The sequence below is a fragment of the Jaculus jaculus genome, chromosome 8 (assembly GCF_020740685.1).
Source record: "Jaculus jaculus isolate mJacJac1 chromosome 8, mJacJac1.mat.Y.cur, whole genome shotgun sequence".
Classification (NCBI taxonomy): Eukaryota; Metazoa; Chordata; class Mammalia; order Rodentia; family Dipodidae; genus Jaculus; species Jaculus jaculus.
This window is the reverse complement of record NC_059109.1, coordinates 128,376,035-128,393,510: the sequence shown is the minus strand read 5'-3', so window position 1 is coordinate 128,393,510 and position 17,476 is coordinate 128,376,035. Positions and strand designations below refer to the sequence as shown.

The 17,476-nt window shown below is 42.6% G+C and overlaps 1 protein-coding gene across 2 annotated transcripts in view; it reads right to left on the bottom strand.

Moving 5' to 3' along the window:
- Arfgef2 (ADP ribosylation factor guanine nucleotide exchange factor 2) overlaps window positions 1-17,476 on the bottom strand; it is a 113,173-nt gene that overhangs the window by 77,255 nt on the left and 18,442 nt on the right. For both annotated transcript variants that reach the window (XM_045155851.1, XM_045155852.1), the window contains exons 4-5: window positions 2,651-2,797; window positions 369-548 (exon numbers count right to left, since the gene is read on the bottom strand). In XM_045155851.1, coding sequence (XP_045011786.1) covers window positions 369-548; window positions 2,651-2,797 — 327 coding nt within the window. The remainder of the gene's footprint in view (window positions 1-368; window positions 549-2,650; window positions 2,798-17,476) is intronic.

Here is a 17,476-nt window from a genome sequence, read left to right as displayed (position 1 = left end):
ATACTACATTTGTTCTCTGATTTGAAAATGGGAATGAGGGGCTGGGGAGACTGCTCAGTGGTTAAAGACATTTGCTTGCAAAGCCTGACATCCTAGGGTTCAATTATCTAGTACCCATGTAAAGCCAGATGCATTAAATGGCGCATGTGTCTGCAGTTCATTTGCAGTGGCAAGAAACCCTGGCATGCCCATACTCATCTCTCCATCTGCCTCTTTCTCTCAAACAGGAAAGTAAAATATTGAAAATGGGAACAAAAACACAGGCTGAGACTTCTCAGGAAGGATGAGCTCTCTGGTGCCAGTGAATCCTTACATTCATGAGCTGATGCAAGTGAGGCATGGCCCAGCTGCCGGAAGCTGTGACTCACCACTTGATTTTCCATGCGGGTGAAAATGACGTTCAGCATCTGGGTGAGTGTGGCCTTGGCAGTGGTTTGATTGATGAGATTTTTGCTGGCCAAATAGATATTGTAACATGTCCTCACTGTCTGCAGGATCGTGCCCTCATGAATTTCAATGTGCGGAGAAGTCACTGCTGTCAGAAGAGCCTGAAACAGAGATCAGAAACTGTCACCTTCATGAATGACTACTTGCCTCCTGACTGCCCCTGGGCAAACTTTTCTAGATGTTTTAGTTTTCCTAAGTTCTCTCTTTCTCTCTCTTTTTTTTCCTTTGAGGCAGATGATCTTGCTCTTAGCCTAGTCTTGCCTGGAACTCAGTATGTACACAAGGCTAGGCTCAAACCTTCAGAGATCTTGAGTACTGGGATTACAGGTGTGTGTCACCATGTCTGGCTAGTTTTTTCTAAATTCTAACATAGCTTTGTGGGCTGGAGAGATGGCTTAGCAGTTAAGGTGCTTGCCTGTGAAGCCTAAGAACACGTTTGAATCTCCAGGTCCCATGTAGCCATTCACACAGTGATGCACGTATGCAATGTCACACATGTGCACAAGGGGGGGGGCACATGCATCTGGAATTTCTTTGCAGTGACTGAAGGCCCTGGCATATCCATTTTCTCTCTCTGCACCTTTCTATCTCTCTCTGTATCCCTCTCAAAAATAAAATAATAATAAGAGGGCCTTGCAAACTCAACTGGACAATTAGAGCCAAGAGTCAACTTACCACTGATGTGAAGGTTTTTGTGTGTTTTGTTTTTTCAAGGTAGGGTAGCCAAAGTACGGTAGTTTAAATGGATGGCCCCCAGTATATTCAGGATTTTATTAATGTTTGTAATTTAGATCTGCAGCCACCTAGCTGGATGCCACTGTGGGTAGTTCCTAGGTTCCAGCCCTAAGTTGTGGGGGTAGATTTGGAACTCCAGTCTAAAGATATACAAAGTACCCAAGCTTTGCCTGGAATTCCTAAGTGTGCTGTGTGGTGTGGCTTTTGGGTATTTGGCTTGTGGCTTTTCTCTCTCTGCTTGGATCTATGAAAATGGGCCAGCTGCTTCTGCTATTATGGAACGTCCCCTGGATCTATAAGCTCCAATAAGTATCCCTTCCTCCATAACTGTGCCTGATATGAAAGTTCATCTCAATGATGTGAGACTGACTACTACACAAGGCTAACCTGGATCTCACTCTGTAGTTCAAGGCTGGCCTCAAACTCACAGCGATCCTCCTACCTCTTCCTCCTAAATGCTGGGATTAAACATGTGTGCCTATGATGTGAGTTTCTTTTTTTTTAATTTTATTTATTTATTTGAGAGCGACAGACACAGAGAGAAAGACAGATAGAGGGAGAGAGAGAATGGGCGCGCCAGGGCTTCCAGCCTCTGCAAACGAACTCCAGACGCGTGCGCCCCCCTTGTGCATCTGGCTAACGTGGGACCTGGGGAACCGAGCCTCGAACTGGGGTCGTTAGGCTTCACAGGCAAGTGCTTAACCGCTAAGCCATCTCTCCAGCCCTGATGTGAGTTTTAAAAAAGATTACTAACTCCCTACAATGCAAATCATTTGAAGTGAACATGCTGTGTTGAAGCAGGTGTTCTATTGGCTTATCTAAAAAACAGCCCTCAAATTTCTGAATGTTAATGTTGACTGAAAAAACTTAGAATAAAAATTATGAACACTTCCCTCAGGAAGAAAAATACTCCTACATGAATCACAAGGTATCCATGCTGGTTCAATGGGCAGTGGGGTTTCCAGTTCCCTCTAGGGTGCAGCTGATGTGAAACCATTCCCCAGAGCTGAGGTACCTGGGATCTACAATCTGGAGAGCTGGCTAAAGCTGTTCTGCCATTCCCCGACAAGCAGGTGGTACCAAACAACCCCCACACCCTGGAAGCAGGGAAACAGGAAGATGGACAACAGGACAGGCAAGTTCAGGTGCTCAGAGTACAGATGAAGACCTACTGAGGAATGGCAGATGGAACCCAGAGTTTCAAAGGGAAACACTAGAGGATTTCAAGCCAGTGGAATTTATAAGATTTAATGTTATTAGTGGAGCCATTTACCTGAAAAATATACCTGGTCCTACTCTTCTTGTCTTGTTCCATGCTAATAAATTCTGGCACTTAAAAGATCAAGTGATTATAAATCTTCTGTCCCGCCTGAGACAACTACCCATGGTGAATTAAAAATCCAGACTGCCAAAGAGAATAAGGAGTGTCCAAATTTCAAATCCAGAATAGAAAAACAAGCAAAAATACCTTAATTATTTGTAACTGAACCCCTTCATCCGTCTGAGGGCCCTGAAAACAATTGCAAATGGTTTCAACAATCCTGTCGATCAGCCGCTTCCCAGGGGCGCCACTGTCGGGGGCATTGCCGGTGATGTGGCCATAAGCGATGAGCTTCTAAAGACAGAAAAGGCAGAGGTTAGAAGTTCTGCCCTGCCAGAGCAAAGGCTGCCCATGACAACAAAAGACAGGTAGGAAGCAGGACCTTTAACTACTGGTTTATATGGAGGCAGCTGCCACCAGAAGCCAGGCAGACACAGCTCTTGGTGAATGCAGCCTTTCTCCTATCTCCTGGCAGCAAAAGATCCTGGTGATGGTGTTGCAGGGTCTCATGCCAACAGCAAGGCACTAAACATAGCCCAGCACATGATCATTTATTCAAAAAACAGAGGGATTAGACCCATACTTAGGAAAAGCAGAAAGTAAACTAGTGGTGACCTAGAGTCTGGTGAAAGTGGCTGAAGGGTCAACAGAAGTGACTGCTAATGATTTCAGAGTCTCTGAGGTACTAAAAATGGTCTGGTTAGACTGTGGTCATGACTGCCCAAGTGCCAATATACTAAAAACCACTGAAGTACACACATTGATAAATTACCCGTGTGTTCACTACCTCCCAATAAAGCGTTTTTAAAAAATATGGTTTGTTAGATTTTTGTTTGTTTGTTTGTTCTTTGAGGTAGGGTCTCACTCTAGCCCTGACCTGGAATTTATTATATAGTCTCAAGGTGGCCTTGAACTCAAACAATCCTCCTGCCTCTGCCTTCCGAGTGCTAGGATTAAAGGTGTGTGCCACCATTCCTGGCTAAATTATTTTTTTTGTGTTAAGATACCTAATAAACTAATGATGACATGTTTTATTTGAGGGAAGAAAAACTAAGTCATGGACAGAGATGAAATTATTTTCATTTTTCTGGAGTACTGAATCATACCAGTATATTTTCCATATCAAAACTTAAAGTAAAAACAGTAACTGCATCTTTGCCTACATTATCAAACGTGTGCCACTGAAGAGACATGGTTGCTTTTCCTTCATCTGGTAATAGACACAGCATGTGTCTGTGCCACCTTATCTATAACCTGGGCCTTTGCATGGCAAATCCAAGAGACAGAGGGACCGCTAAGGTCAAGATGAATTAGTTCTAAGCCTCGCTAAGATTCAGAATCACCTCAGGAAGCTCATTACAAGTGCAGGCTCCTGGACCTCAACCCAGATCTAGTGAACCAGAAATAATGGGGTGGAGCTCAGGAAACTATTTTTCTCCCAACTGTCTGGGTTGTTCTAAAGGTTGACCAGATAATGAGCACGAAACTTCTGAGGCATTCTCTGCTTCCAGTGAGTAGGTAGACTTCAAAGTGCTGCTCTTTCTGTATCCGATTGGGTGTCTGAGTGGTTACCTTCTTGCCTCTGACATAAGGCAGACACACATTCCTGAGATTACCCACAAGGCCAATGCCACCACAGCAAGAAGACAGGCGACCCTGCAGAGGCATGCACCTTTCTCACTGCTTGTCTTCTCTGTTAGCTACTAAACTGACATCAATAAGCATGAACAGATGAAAAGAGTGGCTGGGAGTGGAGATGCCAGGCTGCTACAGCTGCTGCTCCCTCTCTGCTGCTCAAGCCCAACTCTGGGACACCAGGTGGAGGTGGACTTGTCAGTCCACAGGCACTTGCCCCATCTGCACCTGCCACTGTTGGGCAGGCTCCTGAGAGGGTGGGGCAGGCTGCTGGTGGACCAACTCTTAAGTTCTAGCGCTTCTGACATTGGGCTCAGGTCTGTCACAAACACTTTGATCTTTGAACTCCAAAACTGTAACTGTTGAGCAGGTTCCTAGGGACCAGGATGTGGCTCTGTGGTAGAATATGTGCTCAGTTTTTATAGGCCCAGGGTTCTATCCCAGCATCAAGTTAAAGAAAACTAGCTTCCAGAAGGGTATGGTGGCTCATGCCTATAATCCCAGAACCCAAGAGGCCAAGGCAAGAGGACTGTGAGGGTGAGGTGAGCCTGGAGTACACGGCAAAACCTTTTGGGGTAAGGGGTCACTGAGACAGGGTTTTACCCTGTAGCACAGGCTGGCCTTGAATTAACGTAGACACTTCTGCCTCAGCCTCTTAAAAGCATGAGCTACCAAACCTGGCAGAAAGACCTTTAAAAAAAGAAGAAGAAGAAAAGGTGGGTGTTGTGGCAAACATCTTCAATCCCAGCAAGGGAGACAGAGGTAGGAGGACCACTGTGAGTTCAAGGACAACCTGGGATGACAGGGTGATTTCCAGGTCAGCTTGGGCTAGAATGAGACTCTGAAAAACCAAAATCAAAAAATAAAGAAGAAAGCTAACCTCTTTATAACCCAACAATGATGATGCTGCAAACATGTGGGAGAATGACTGATATTTAAAGAACGGACTGGAAGTATTCACCTTCTATGGAAGGGTTATTACCCCAACTGGTACAGGGGTTGAGTACATTTTTACCCCCTTCTGTGCAGGCAAAACCAGAAGAAAGCAGAGCTCCTGCATCCGTGGGTCTTCCTGCTCAGCTTTCTCACCTCTCTGATCCAGACACTACCCCTGGCACTAGAATGCAGTGAAGAAGACAGATCCTAGGAAGGTTTATAGGAAGTGAGGTTACCCAGTCCCAGAAGTCAAATGCCACATGTTCTCTCTCATATGTGAATCCTAGCTACAAATGTTTAGATTTGTATGTGAGTTGCAGTAAAAGTCTGCAGTTGAGGCCAGGAAGCAGGAAAGGGGCTGTGAGGAGAGGAGGAGAGGGAGGACTTGAGGGGAGGGTACAGTGGGTACATAAGTAAGGAGCCGGCTACTAGGGCTGGAATGGAAGGGTAAGATGTTATGAATAAGTCACAGGGAAACCTACTTTTTTCTTGTTTTGTTTTGCTTTTTCAAGGTAGGGTCTCACTCTAGCTCAGGCTGACCTGAAATTCACTATGGAGTCTCAGGGTGACTTCAAACTCATGGCAATCCTTCTACCTCTCTGCCTCCCAAGTGCTGGAATTAAAGGCATGTGCCACCAAGTCCATCTTGAAACCTACTTCTTTGCTAGCCAATACTATATATGTTGGGGGGGGGGGAGAGAATGAGAATGGGTGGAAGAATCCTATGGATGTGGGTCATAGTGTGTCCAGAAGCCACAGATTATTAGAAAAATTTCAGTGCCAGGGATGGGATACCTTCCAGTGAGTTGTTGGCCAGGGAGGACCCTGATTCCCCCAAAACATTACAACCAAGGCTCTTGGTTTCCCACCAGAACTAGATAGTAAGAACCTACTGCTGAAGACTCCACATACTTGAGCTTCAGGTCACTGAAAAATCAAGCTGAAGCTGAGCTGGAAGCCTGCTCCCCATTGACTGGAAAGAGCCATGCAGCATGTAGCCTTTTGGGAGACAGAAGTCACTGATGGTCTTAATCAGCAGTGGACTATAAAAGACTTATAGCTGGCCAGCCAGGCCAATGTGCCAACTGGTACAATAGTGGTATGCCTGTTATGGGAGAAACCAACTGCTCCCTGATTAGACTGGAGACTGTCCCACAGGAGGGAAAATATGCCTGGTACTGAAAAGCTATGGGTGGAAGGTCATAAGCCCTAGAGGAGTAATGAGTGCTGTTGCCTGGCTAAATGCATATATTATGTCCATTAAACTGCCCTGTAAGCATTTCTTTTTATGTTTATGTTTATGCCCATATATTAATGAATGCTGCTCTCACTTTTGGATATAGAAATTTCTCTTAAGCCGGGTGTGGTGGCGCACACCTTTAATCCCAGAACTCGGGAGGCAGAGGTAGGAGGATTGCCTTGAGTTCGAGGCCACCCTGAGACTCCATAGTGAATTCCAGGTCAGCCTGGGCTACAGTGAGACCCTACCTCGAAAAACCAAAAAAAAAAAAAAAAATCCCTTTTCAGACAGCACCATACAGGCTGGAGAGATGGCTCAGCAGTTAAGGCCCTAGCCTGCAAAGCCTCACAACCCGGGTTCAATTACTTAGTACCTATGAAAAGCCAAATACACAATAGCACAGGCACCCAGGCACCTAGAGTTTGTTTGCAGTGGCTGGAGGCCACGGCATGCCCATTCTCCCTCCCTCCCTTTCTCCTTTTCTCTCTCTTTCTGCTTGCAAATAAAAGAACAGGAAAAATTTTAAAGTCACCACAAAAAGTTGGATGTGGTGGTACACACATTTAATCCCAGTACTCAGGGGGCAGAGGTAAGAGAACTGCTGTGAGTTTGAGGCCACCCTGAGACTACATGGTGAATTTCAGGTCATCCTGGGCTATAGTGAGACCCTACCTTGAAAAACAAAACAGAAAAAAAAAGTCAACATAGTGCTGAGAAGTGACAGTGAAGTGTTCAGCACTTAGACATCTTTATTACAACCACCAATGTTCAGGATCCACAGAGGAAGAGGTAGCAGAAAGAATGTAAGAGCCAGGATGGAGGGATGGCTTAGTGGTTAAGGTGCTTGCCTAAGGACTCATGTTCAACTCTCCAGGTCCCATGTAAGTCAGATGCATAGTGATGCAAGTGCACAATGTCACGTAAGTGCACAGGGGTCACAGGTGTTGGAGTTTGATTACAGTGGCTGGAGGCCCTGGTGTGCCCATTCTATCCCTCTCTTTCTCTCCCTCTCTCAAATAAATAAATAAAATATATATTAAAAAAAAAACAACAGCCTGCTGGGCATGCCTCAAAAAAAAAAAAAAAAAAAAGAAAGAAAGAAAAAGTAAGAGCCAGAGGAAGGACAGGACTGTTACTGTTTACAATATACTCTTCCAGACACAAAATGGCCTTGATATTCTTTACTTCACAGTGCCTGACACTATCTAAATAAGACCTTCATAATAGGAGAAATAAATGATGACATCAAAATAGAAGAGAGGCTAATTGGAAAGAAAAAGGGATTCATTGGAGAATGGATTGGGGTAAGGGTAAGGGGTGTGAGTGAGAATTTTCATGGTTTATTGTCTATGCCTATGGAAACTGTCAATAAAAAGTTTTTAAAAACATATCCTGCTTCTCATATTTATATTCTTGGGGAGGGGCAAAGAGGGTCCAAAGCCAAAACTGACCCCATCCCTCCATCTCCTCCTGTTCCCCCCCCCCCTTCTCAGGGCCTGGACCACGACCGCACACCTAGCTTAAGGCGCTTGCACAAGCTGGCTCTGGCCTGGGTGGGGGGCGAGGAAATACAAAGCCCTCCCCGGCCCGCTGTACACAAGAACCTGCACGTGTGCACAGCAGACTGGAGAAGAGTTTCTACAGAGGGCACAATTTACAGAAGGGGGAGAGGACATGTAGAAAGGGTCTGAGCCCCTCACCTCTCCAAGATACATGAATGGCAAGGCCCAGTGTGGGTGACACTGTAGCTGGTTTCAAATCTGCCAAAACTAGACTGTACCCCTAAACATTTTCAAGACAGGATTTTCCTCACCTGCTCCAGGAAATTCCAGTCAAACAGGCTTAGTAAGGCAGCTACCAAGGGGAGGTGCCTTCTTTCTTTAGTCCAGGGAGCACTCACCTACTTTCTAATGTCATGAAATGGTGACACATTTTTCTCATACTAAACAAGGAAACCCTGGTGTACTTAGTAAATTTTGCAGAATGCCATTCTAAAGACCCACCACACACCATAAGCCTCAAGGCTCACAGTGGGCTTAAGTAAAGTAGGACACCAACATTTTCATTTAAAACCACACACACATCTGCACAGTTCCACAGATAGACTTTCTGTTTCCACAGGGTACAGTTAAGACCAAGGGCTGGCAATCTTTCCACAAAGGGCCATTTTGGCTCTTGGGTCTCCACTGCCAACAACTCAACCCAGGGCAGCAAAGTAGCCTTAGACAGATGAATTCATGAATGGCTCTGTTGCTATGGACCAAAAGTGTGTCTCCACTCAAATCTACATGCCGAAATCCCAATGACCAGTGTGATAATTAAGAGGTTGGATTAGACTCAGGCCGTGACGGTGGGGTCCTCACTGCCACACTTGTGCTCCATAAGGAAAGACCAGAGCTAGCTTGCTCTCTCGAATATATGTGGGCACAGTGAGAATGACAGTCCGCAACAGGAACCAAAGCAGATGGGACCTTGATCTTGGACCTGCCACCCTGCAGAGCTATGGGAAATAAATGTGTGACATGTCAGCAGTTGAACCACAGTTGCCCAAGCTGACCAAGACCATAAACTACTGCAAAAGCAGACAGTACACCAGATTGGGTTTATGGTCCACAGCTAGGAACCCCTGAGGAAGAATGTAAATGTGGGGTCAGGAAGTCCTAGATACCCACCCAATTTCATCACTTCTTGGTCAGGTGACCACAGATGGGTACAATCACTTTGTTCTCTAAGCCTCAGTTCCCTTGACTCTAAAACGAGGGTGAGAAGAGGTACTTCAGAGGGCTGCCATGAAACTTAACCATGGTGATGGTGATGAAGCCCTTGGCCAGGGCTGAGCGCCCAGAGAAAGTTAGGCTACTGCTCTCAGGACACCACTGTGTTAGCCGTTGGCACAAGCTCCCAAGCAAAATCTCCTCATGGAGAGAAAACAACTAAAATTACATGAAAGGCAAATTTCCTCAGAAAACATTCAGAGCATCAAATATTTTAGGACAGAAATAGGACTTAGCTGCCATTTCAGAGTTCTTGGCTCAGTAGATGCTTCATGTAGGACAATCTGTACAGACTCCTTTTGCAGGAGGAAAATGGTCTTCATTTGGAAAAACTGCCTCTGTGAAACACTGTCAGTGATTCTCAAGTATATATATCAAGAGATTAACAAAGTAAATATCAGACTTGGGATGCCAACAATGTGACACATTCCGTCACTTGGTAGTCCTGAGTCATAGCAGACAGGACCAGTTAATAACAGCGCTCTTTCTCAAGAGAAGCAGGACTGGGGCTGGGGCTGGGGAAATGGCTCAGTGGATAAAGTGTTCACTGCTCAAGCTGTAGTACCCAAGTTCAATCCCCAGACCCCATGGAAGAAGCTGGGGAGGTGTGGGCTTCTGTAATCCCAACATGCTAATGCTGACAGTGAGACAGAGGCAGAGACAGGAGAACTTCCCAGAAGTTCGTGGTGGGCACAGCAAAGAGCAGAGAGAGATCCCGAGAGATAGACCCCACCTCAAACGAGGCAGAATGCTGGAGGACTGACCCAAAAGTTGTCCTCTGACTTCTACATACCCAATGTAGTGTGTGTATCTGTGTGTGTGTGTGTGTGTGTGTGTGTGCACGCGCATGTGTGCATGCACCAGTGCTGACACTCATGGGCATGTCCACATAAATGTATACACACAGATTTTAAAAAAAGGAAAAAGAAATGTGAGGCATGAGGATTTATATACCTTTTCAATATAGCTCTCTTAGTAATTGTCAGAGAATCTACTAATGGTGAGAGACCAAATATAACCATTTTAAGTAAAAAAAAAAAAAAAGCCCAGGCCTGACTTAGAGAACTAGCTGGCCAATGTGCTGACCTTTTGCTTCTGTAAACTTTGCTTGTTTAATTGCTGCCTTTCCCCCTAATGTTGCTGAGGAATCTCCACTTCAAGGACATTGCAGAAACACGCCACTGGGGGGGGGGGGGCGGGGGCGGGGGGAGGGACCCTCCGGCCTCCAACCACCTGCTTAGATAAGAAACTGAGGACTCTCCACTTTAAAGACAATGGAGATGACTTCATCTGCCTGAAGTGCCCCTAGCTCCTGCCCCCAACTTTGCCCGCTGAAACCCCAAGCCAATTAGAACTGTTTAAATCAACCAATCATGTATCTATCCCCTACTTCTTTGTTCAAATTCCTATATGAACCCCTTCTCCCAAAAGAAAGGGGCTCTCTCCCTCACTGCCGCTGTGCTGGACTGTGGGGACAGAGCCCAGGCCTAGGCTTGCAATAGAGAAACCTGTTGCTTTTTCATTCGAGTGTCGCAGCTTCTGTGGTGGTTCTCTGAGTGACTCCTGAGTGGCTGGGTGACTTGGCTCCTGGTCAGGGGTCTTGGCATAACAATGGTTTCCTGTTCTAGAAAGTACTAGTAAGTTGTGGATCTCTTCAACAGATTTAAAACTTTTCCACTGATGTGCGTTGCCCACTGAAATCAAGAATAAATGTCCTGGGCTGGAGATATGGCTTAGTGGTTAAGACGCTTGTCTGCAAAGCCAAAGGAACAAGGTTCAATTCCCCAGGACCCACATAAGCCAGATATACAAGATGGCACATGTGTCTGAGAATCATTTGCAGCAGCTGAAGGCCCTGGTGCACCCAATCTCTCTGCCTCTTTCTCTCTCTCTCAAACAAATAAAATAATAAACATTTAAAAAAATATTTGTTATTATTTATTTGTTTATTTGAGAGTGACAGAGAAAGAGGCAGATAGGTAGAGACAGAATAGGCATGCCAGGGCCTCCAGCCACTGCAAACGAAGTCCAGATGCATGTGCCAACTTGTGCATCTGGCTTATGTGGGTTCTGGGGAATCAAGCCCATCTTTAAATAAGCTGTATTGTGGGGTTGTCTTTTATTGCTTCCTGATTTACAATGCCTTTGTCTTTTTCTTCTGTTAGTCTTGGGGGCAGGGTCTCACTTGGCCCCAGGCTGACCTGGACTCCTTTTACAGACCAGAAATCTCAGCCTCCCAGTTTGCAAGATAAAGGAAAGGGGACAACACACACCCATAGGGACTTTGACTTTGTTAGATATCTGTTTGTTTTAATCCTCACTCTTACACAAATACCCTGCTCTGGTTTTGACTGAGTATGTATATTGCTCAGTTGAATTTTAGAATTTGCATATATTCTGCTTCACTAAGCTTACTAGAAACTTACATAGCAGGCAAATCCAACATGTACAATCGCTTCTGTTGTTATTCTGGGAATAATAAAAGGGTCACATGTGGCACAAGCTCCTACCCTGAAGATATATAATATCAAATTTACATGTCTAAGAATACTACAGATAATTAGAAAACCCAAGCATCAAATTAATTCAAGATGCAAAACTCTCTATATTATAGTACAAGAAATGCAAAAAATCAAGACAATATAATTCCACCAAAAATTATAAATCCATCAGAAATGACGTCCAGTGAGATTGATTTAGATGAAATTCCTGACAAAAATTTCAAAAGAATGATTATAACTATGTTCAAAGAAATCAAAGAAGAAAACAAATGCATGAAGGAGAACATAGAAAACCAACTGAATGAAATAAGGGGTCAATACAAGGCATGAGTGATGAAATAGAACTACTGAAGAAAAACCAATTAGAAATACTAGAAATTAAAAACACAGTAAGTCAAATTAAAAAAAAAAACCCTCTATAGAAAGTCTCACTAATAGAACGGAAGAAGGAGAGGACAGAATATTTAAAGTAGGAGACAAGGTGGAAGATCTAATAGAGTCCAACAAAGAGGAAGACAAACTAATAGGAAGGTATAACTGGGAATTTCAAGACATCTAGGACACTATGAACAAAAGCTCTAACATAAGAATTCAGGATCTAGTAGGAGAAAAAATTCACTCCAAAGACATAGTAGGTGTTTTCACAAAATCGTAGCAGAAAATTTCCCCCATATAGGGAAAGAGATGCCAATGCAGATACAAGAAGCCTTTACAACACCAAACAGACAAAACAAGAAAAGACCCTCTCCTTGCTATATCGTAATTAAACTACTAAACACACAAACCAAAGAAAATATATTGAATGCAATTAGAGAGAAACATCAAGTCACATATAAAGGCAAGATCATCAGGATAACAGGAGATTATGCAACACAAATTTTAAAACCCAGAAGGGGCCTGGAGGATGGCTTAGCGGTTAAGGTTTGCAAAGCCAAAGGACCCAGGTTCGATTCCCCAACACCCACATTAGCCAGATGCACAAGGGGGCACATGCATCTGGAGTTCGTTAGCAGTGACTGAAGGCCCTGGTGTGCCCATTCTCTCTCTTTCCCTCTCTGTCAAATAAATAAATAAAACCCAGAAGGGCTTAGAATGATGTATTCCAAGTTCTGGAAGATAACAACTGTCAACCACGATTACTTTATTGAGCAAAGCTATCCATCCAAGTTGACAGAAATAAAGAACATTCCACAACAAAAACAGGCTAAAGGAATGTATGGCTACTAAGCCAGCTCTACAAAAAAAATACTTGAAGGGATCCTTCAAACTGAAGAGAAAGGAAAGATGAGGAAAACTGGAAAAAATAAACCATACTCAAATAACAGTTAATACAAGACAGTAAAGGAAGACTGGAGAGATGGCTTAGTGGTTAAGGCATTTGCCTTCCAAAGCCAAAGGATCCCAGTTTGATTTCCCAGGGCCCACATAAGCTAGATGCACAAGGGGGTGCTTGTGTCTGGAGTTCATTTGCAGTGGCTGGAAGCCCTGGCGCACCTATTCTCTCTCTCCCTCTTTCTTTCTCTCAAATAAATAAGTAGTGTATTTTTTTTTAAAAAAAGAGTAAAGGAAAAATAAAAATGGCAAGATTTAATACATACCTTTTAATAATAACTCTTTTAAAAATATTTTATTTATTTATTTATTTGACAGAGAAGGGGGGGGAGAGAGACAGAGAGAGAATGGGCGCGCCAGGGCCTCTAGCCACTGCAAACGAACTCCAGACACATGCACCCCCTTGAGTATCTGGCTTAACATGGGTTGTGGGGAATCAAACCTGGATCCTTTGGCTTTTCAGGCAAATGCCTTAACCACTAAGCCAACCCTTCAGCACCCCCCTTTCTGTTTTTTGAGGTAGGGTCTCACTCTAGCTCTCAGGCTGACCTGGAATTCACTATGTAGTCTCAGGGTGGCCTTGAACTCACATCAATTCTCCTACCTCTGCCTCCCGAGTGCTGGGATTAAAGGTATGTGCCACCACGCCCGGCTCAGTAATTAACTCTTAATATCAATGACCTCAATGCCCCAACCAAAAAACACAGACTTGAAGACTGGATTAAAAGGCAGGATCCGGGCTGGAGAGATGGCTTAGCGGTTAAGCGCTTGCCTGTGAAGCCTAAGGACCCCGGTTCGAGGCTCGGTTCCCCAGGTCCCACGTTAACCAGATGCACAAGGGGGCGCACGCATCTGGAGTTCGTTTGCAGAGGCTGGAAGCCCTGGCGCGCCCATTCTCTCTCTCTCCCTCTATCTGTCTTTCTCTCTGTGTCTGTCGCTCTCAAATAAATAAATAAAAAAATTTAAAAAAATTATTATAAAAGGCAGGATCCTTCTCTTTGTTGCCTCCAAGAAACTCACCTCTCCATAAAAGACAGATATTCTCTTAGGGTAAAAGGATGGAAAATGGTATTTTAAGTAAATGAGCCTAGCCAACAAGCAGGTGTCACTATCCTGACAGGATAGACTTCAAACCAACACTACTGAGGAAAAATAAAGGTCACTTTATATTGATTAAAGAAGCAATTCAACAGGAAGACATTACAATTCTTAACATATATGTACCTAACATGAAGGCTCTCAATTTCATCAAACACACACTATTAGACTTAAGGTCACAGGTACCACCTAGCACAATTATAGTGGTGACTTCAATACCCCACTCTCATCAATCCACATGTTATCCTGGCAAAAGATAAATGGAGAGACATATGGATTAAATGATGACATATCTATAGAACATTTCATCAAAATGCTAGAAAATACATATTCTTTTCAGCAGCACATGGAATATTCTCTAAAACACACCATAAATTAGGACACAAAGCAAATCTTAAACACAAGAAAGTTGAAATAATTCCTTGTACTCTATTTGATCACAATGGGATTAAACTACAAATCAGCAACAAGAAAAACTACAGAGCATACACAAAATCATGGAAACTAAATAGTACACTATTGAATGATGAATGGGTTATTGAAGAAATCAAAAAGGAAATTCAAAATTCATAGAATCAAATGATAATGATAACACAACATACCCAAATCTTTGGGACACAATGAAGGCAGTCCTAAGAAGAAATTTTATAGCTTTACGTGCCTATATTATGAGATAAGAGGGTTGGAGAGATGGCTTAGCAGTTAAGCACTTGCCTGTGAAGCCTAAGGACCCCAGTTCAAGGCTCAATTCCCCAGGACCCACGTAAGCCAGATGCACAAGGGGGCGCTTGTGTCTGGAGTTCGTTTGCAGTGGCTGGAAGCCCTGGCGCTCCCATTCTCTCTATCTGTCTTTCTCTCTGTGTCTGTTGCTCTCAAGTAAATAAATAAATAAGTGAACAAAAAAATTTTTTAAAAAAGAAATAAGAAAGGTCGCAAATAAACAATTTAACACTTTACCTTCAGGCCTTGGAAAAAGAGAACAAGGCAAACCAAAACTCAGTAAGCGGGAAGAAATAATAAAGATAAGGGCAGAAACTGATACAACAGAAACTTAAAAAAAAAAAAAACCAACAAAGTATTAATGAAACAAAGAGTTGGTTCTTTGAAAGGATAAACAAGATTGATAAACCCTTAGCAAATCTGACCAAAAGAAAGAGAGAAGAGACACAAATTAATAAAATTAGAGATGAAAAAGGTACTATCACAACAGATACCAAAGAAATTCAAAAAAATCATAGGGACATACTAAATTTCAAAATATGAAAGAAATGGATGATTTCCTAAATTTTTTAATTTTAATTTTTTGTTTGTTTTTCGAGGTAGAGTCTCACTCTAGCCCAGGATGACCTAGAGCTCAGTATGGAGTCTCAGGGTAGCCTCAAACTCAGGGTGATCCTCCTACCTCTGCCTCCAGAGTGCTGGGATTAAAGGCATGTGCCACCATGCCTGGCTTAGATTTCCTAAATTTCCTATGACCTACCAAAATTAAATCAAAATGAGATAAACCATTTAAATAAACATATAACAAGTATGGAGATGAGGCAGTTATAAAAAAAAAAAATTCCCAACTAAAAAAGGTCCAGGTCCAGAAGGATTCAATGGTGAATTTTATCAGATCTTCACAGAAGAACTAACAACAATGCTTCTCAAACTTTTCCATAAAACAGAAGGGGAAAGAATCCTACCAAACTCCTTCTACAAAGCCAGGATCACCCTGATACCAAAACTAGACAAAGGCAGAACAAAAAAAGAAAATTACAGACCAATCTCCCTCACGAACATAGATGCAAAAATTCTGAACAGAATATTGGAGAACAGAATACAATATATCAGAAAGATTACTCATCCCAACCAAGTAGGCTCTATCCCAAAGATGCAGGAATGGTTCAACATATGCAAATCAATAAATGTAATATACTATATAAATGAACTGAAAGTCAAAAATCACATGATCATTTCAACAGATACAGAAAAGGCATTCAACAAAATCCAACATCCCTTCATGGTAAAAGGCATAAAGTAACTGGGAATAGAAGGAACATATCACAACATAATAAAGGTTATTTATGACAAACCTACAGCCAACATAATGTTAAATGGGGAAAAACTTGAAGCTTTTCCACTAAAATCAGGAACAAGACAAGGGTGTCCACTGTCCCCATTTTCATTTAATATAGTACTAGATGTCTCAACTATAGCAATAAGGCAAGAGACACTCATAAAAGGGATACAATTGGAAAGGAAGAGATCAAATTATCATTATTTGCAGATGATATGATCCTATATATAAAGGACCCTGAAGCTTCGACCAGCAAACTGTTAAAGTTGACATACACTTTTAGCAATGTAGCAGGATATAAATAAACACACAGAAATCAGTAGCCTTCTTATATACTAAAAACAAACACGCTGGGGATGAAATCAGGAATCCTTCCCATTCACAATTACCTCAAAAATAAATAAATATAAAAAGTACCTTGAAATAAACCTAACCAAGGAAGTGAAACATCTACAATGAAAACTAAAACATTCAAGAAAGAAATTACAGAAAACACTAGGAAATGGAAAGACATCCCATGCTCTTGAACTGGAAGAACCAACATTGTGAAAATGTCAATATTACTAAAAGCAATTGGTACATTTAATGCAATCCTATCAAAATTCCAATGGCATTCTTCACAGAAACAGAAAAAGCAATCCTAAAATTCATTTGGAAGCACAAATAACCTCAAAGAGCCAAAACAATTTTGAGCAACAAAAATATGGCTTAGTGGTTAAGTCGCTTGCCTGCAAAGCCTAAGGATCCCAGTTCAATTCTCCAGGTCCCACATAAGCCAGATGCATATAGTGGTGCATGTATCTGAAGTTCATTTGCAGTGGCTGGAGGCCCTGGCACACCCATTCTCTCTCTCTCTTTCTCTGTCTCAAATAAATAAATTTAAAAAAATAAGGCTGGTGGTATCACCATACCTGATTTTAACCTATAATACCGAGCCACAGTAACAGAAACAACATGTTACTGACACAAAAACAGACATGTAGATCAATGGTACAGAATAGAGGATCCAGATGTACACCTAGGCAGTTATAGCCATCTAATTTTCTCAAAGAAATGCCAAAAATATTCACTGGAGAAAAGATAGCTTCTTTAACTAATGGTGTTGAGAAAACTATATATCTATATGTAGAAAGATGGAAACAGACCCTCTATCTCCATGAGCAAGAATCAAGTCCAAATGTATCAAAGACCTTAATATCAGACCCGAAACTCTGAAACTATTAGAAGAAAAAGAAGGAGAAACCCTTCAATATACTGGCATAGGCAATGACTTTCTGAATATAATCCCAGTTGCTCAGGAAATAAAACCACTGATCAACCACTGGGACCTCCTAAAATTAAAAAAAGCTTTTGTGCAACAAAGGAAACTGTAAATAGAACAAAGAGGCTTCCTACAGA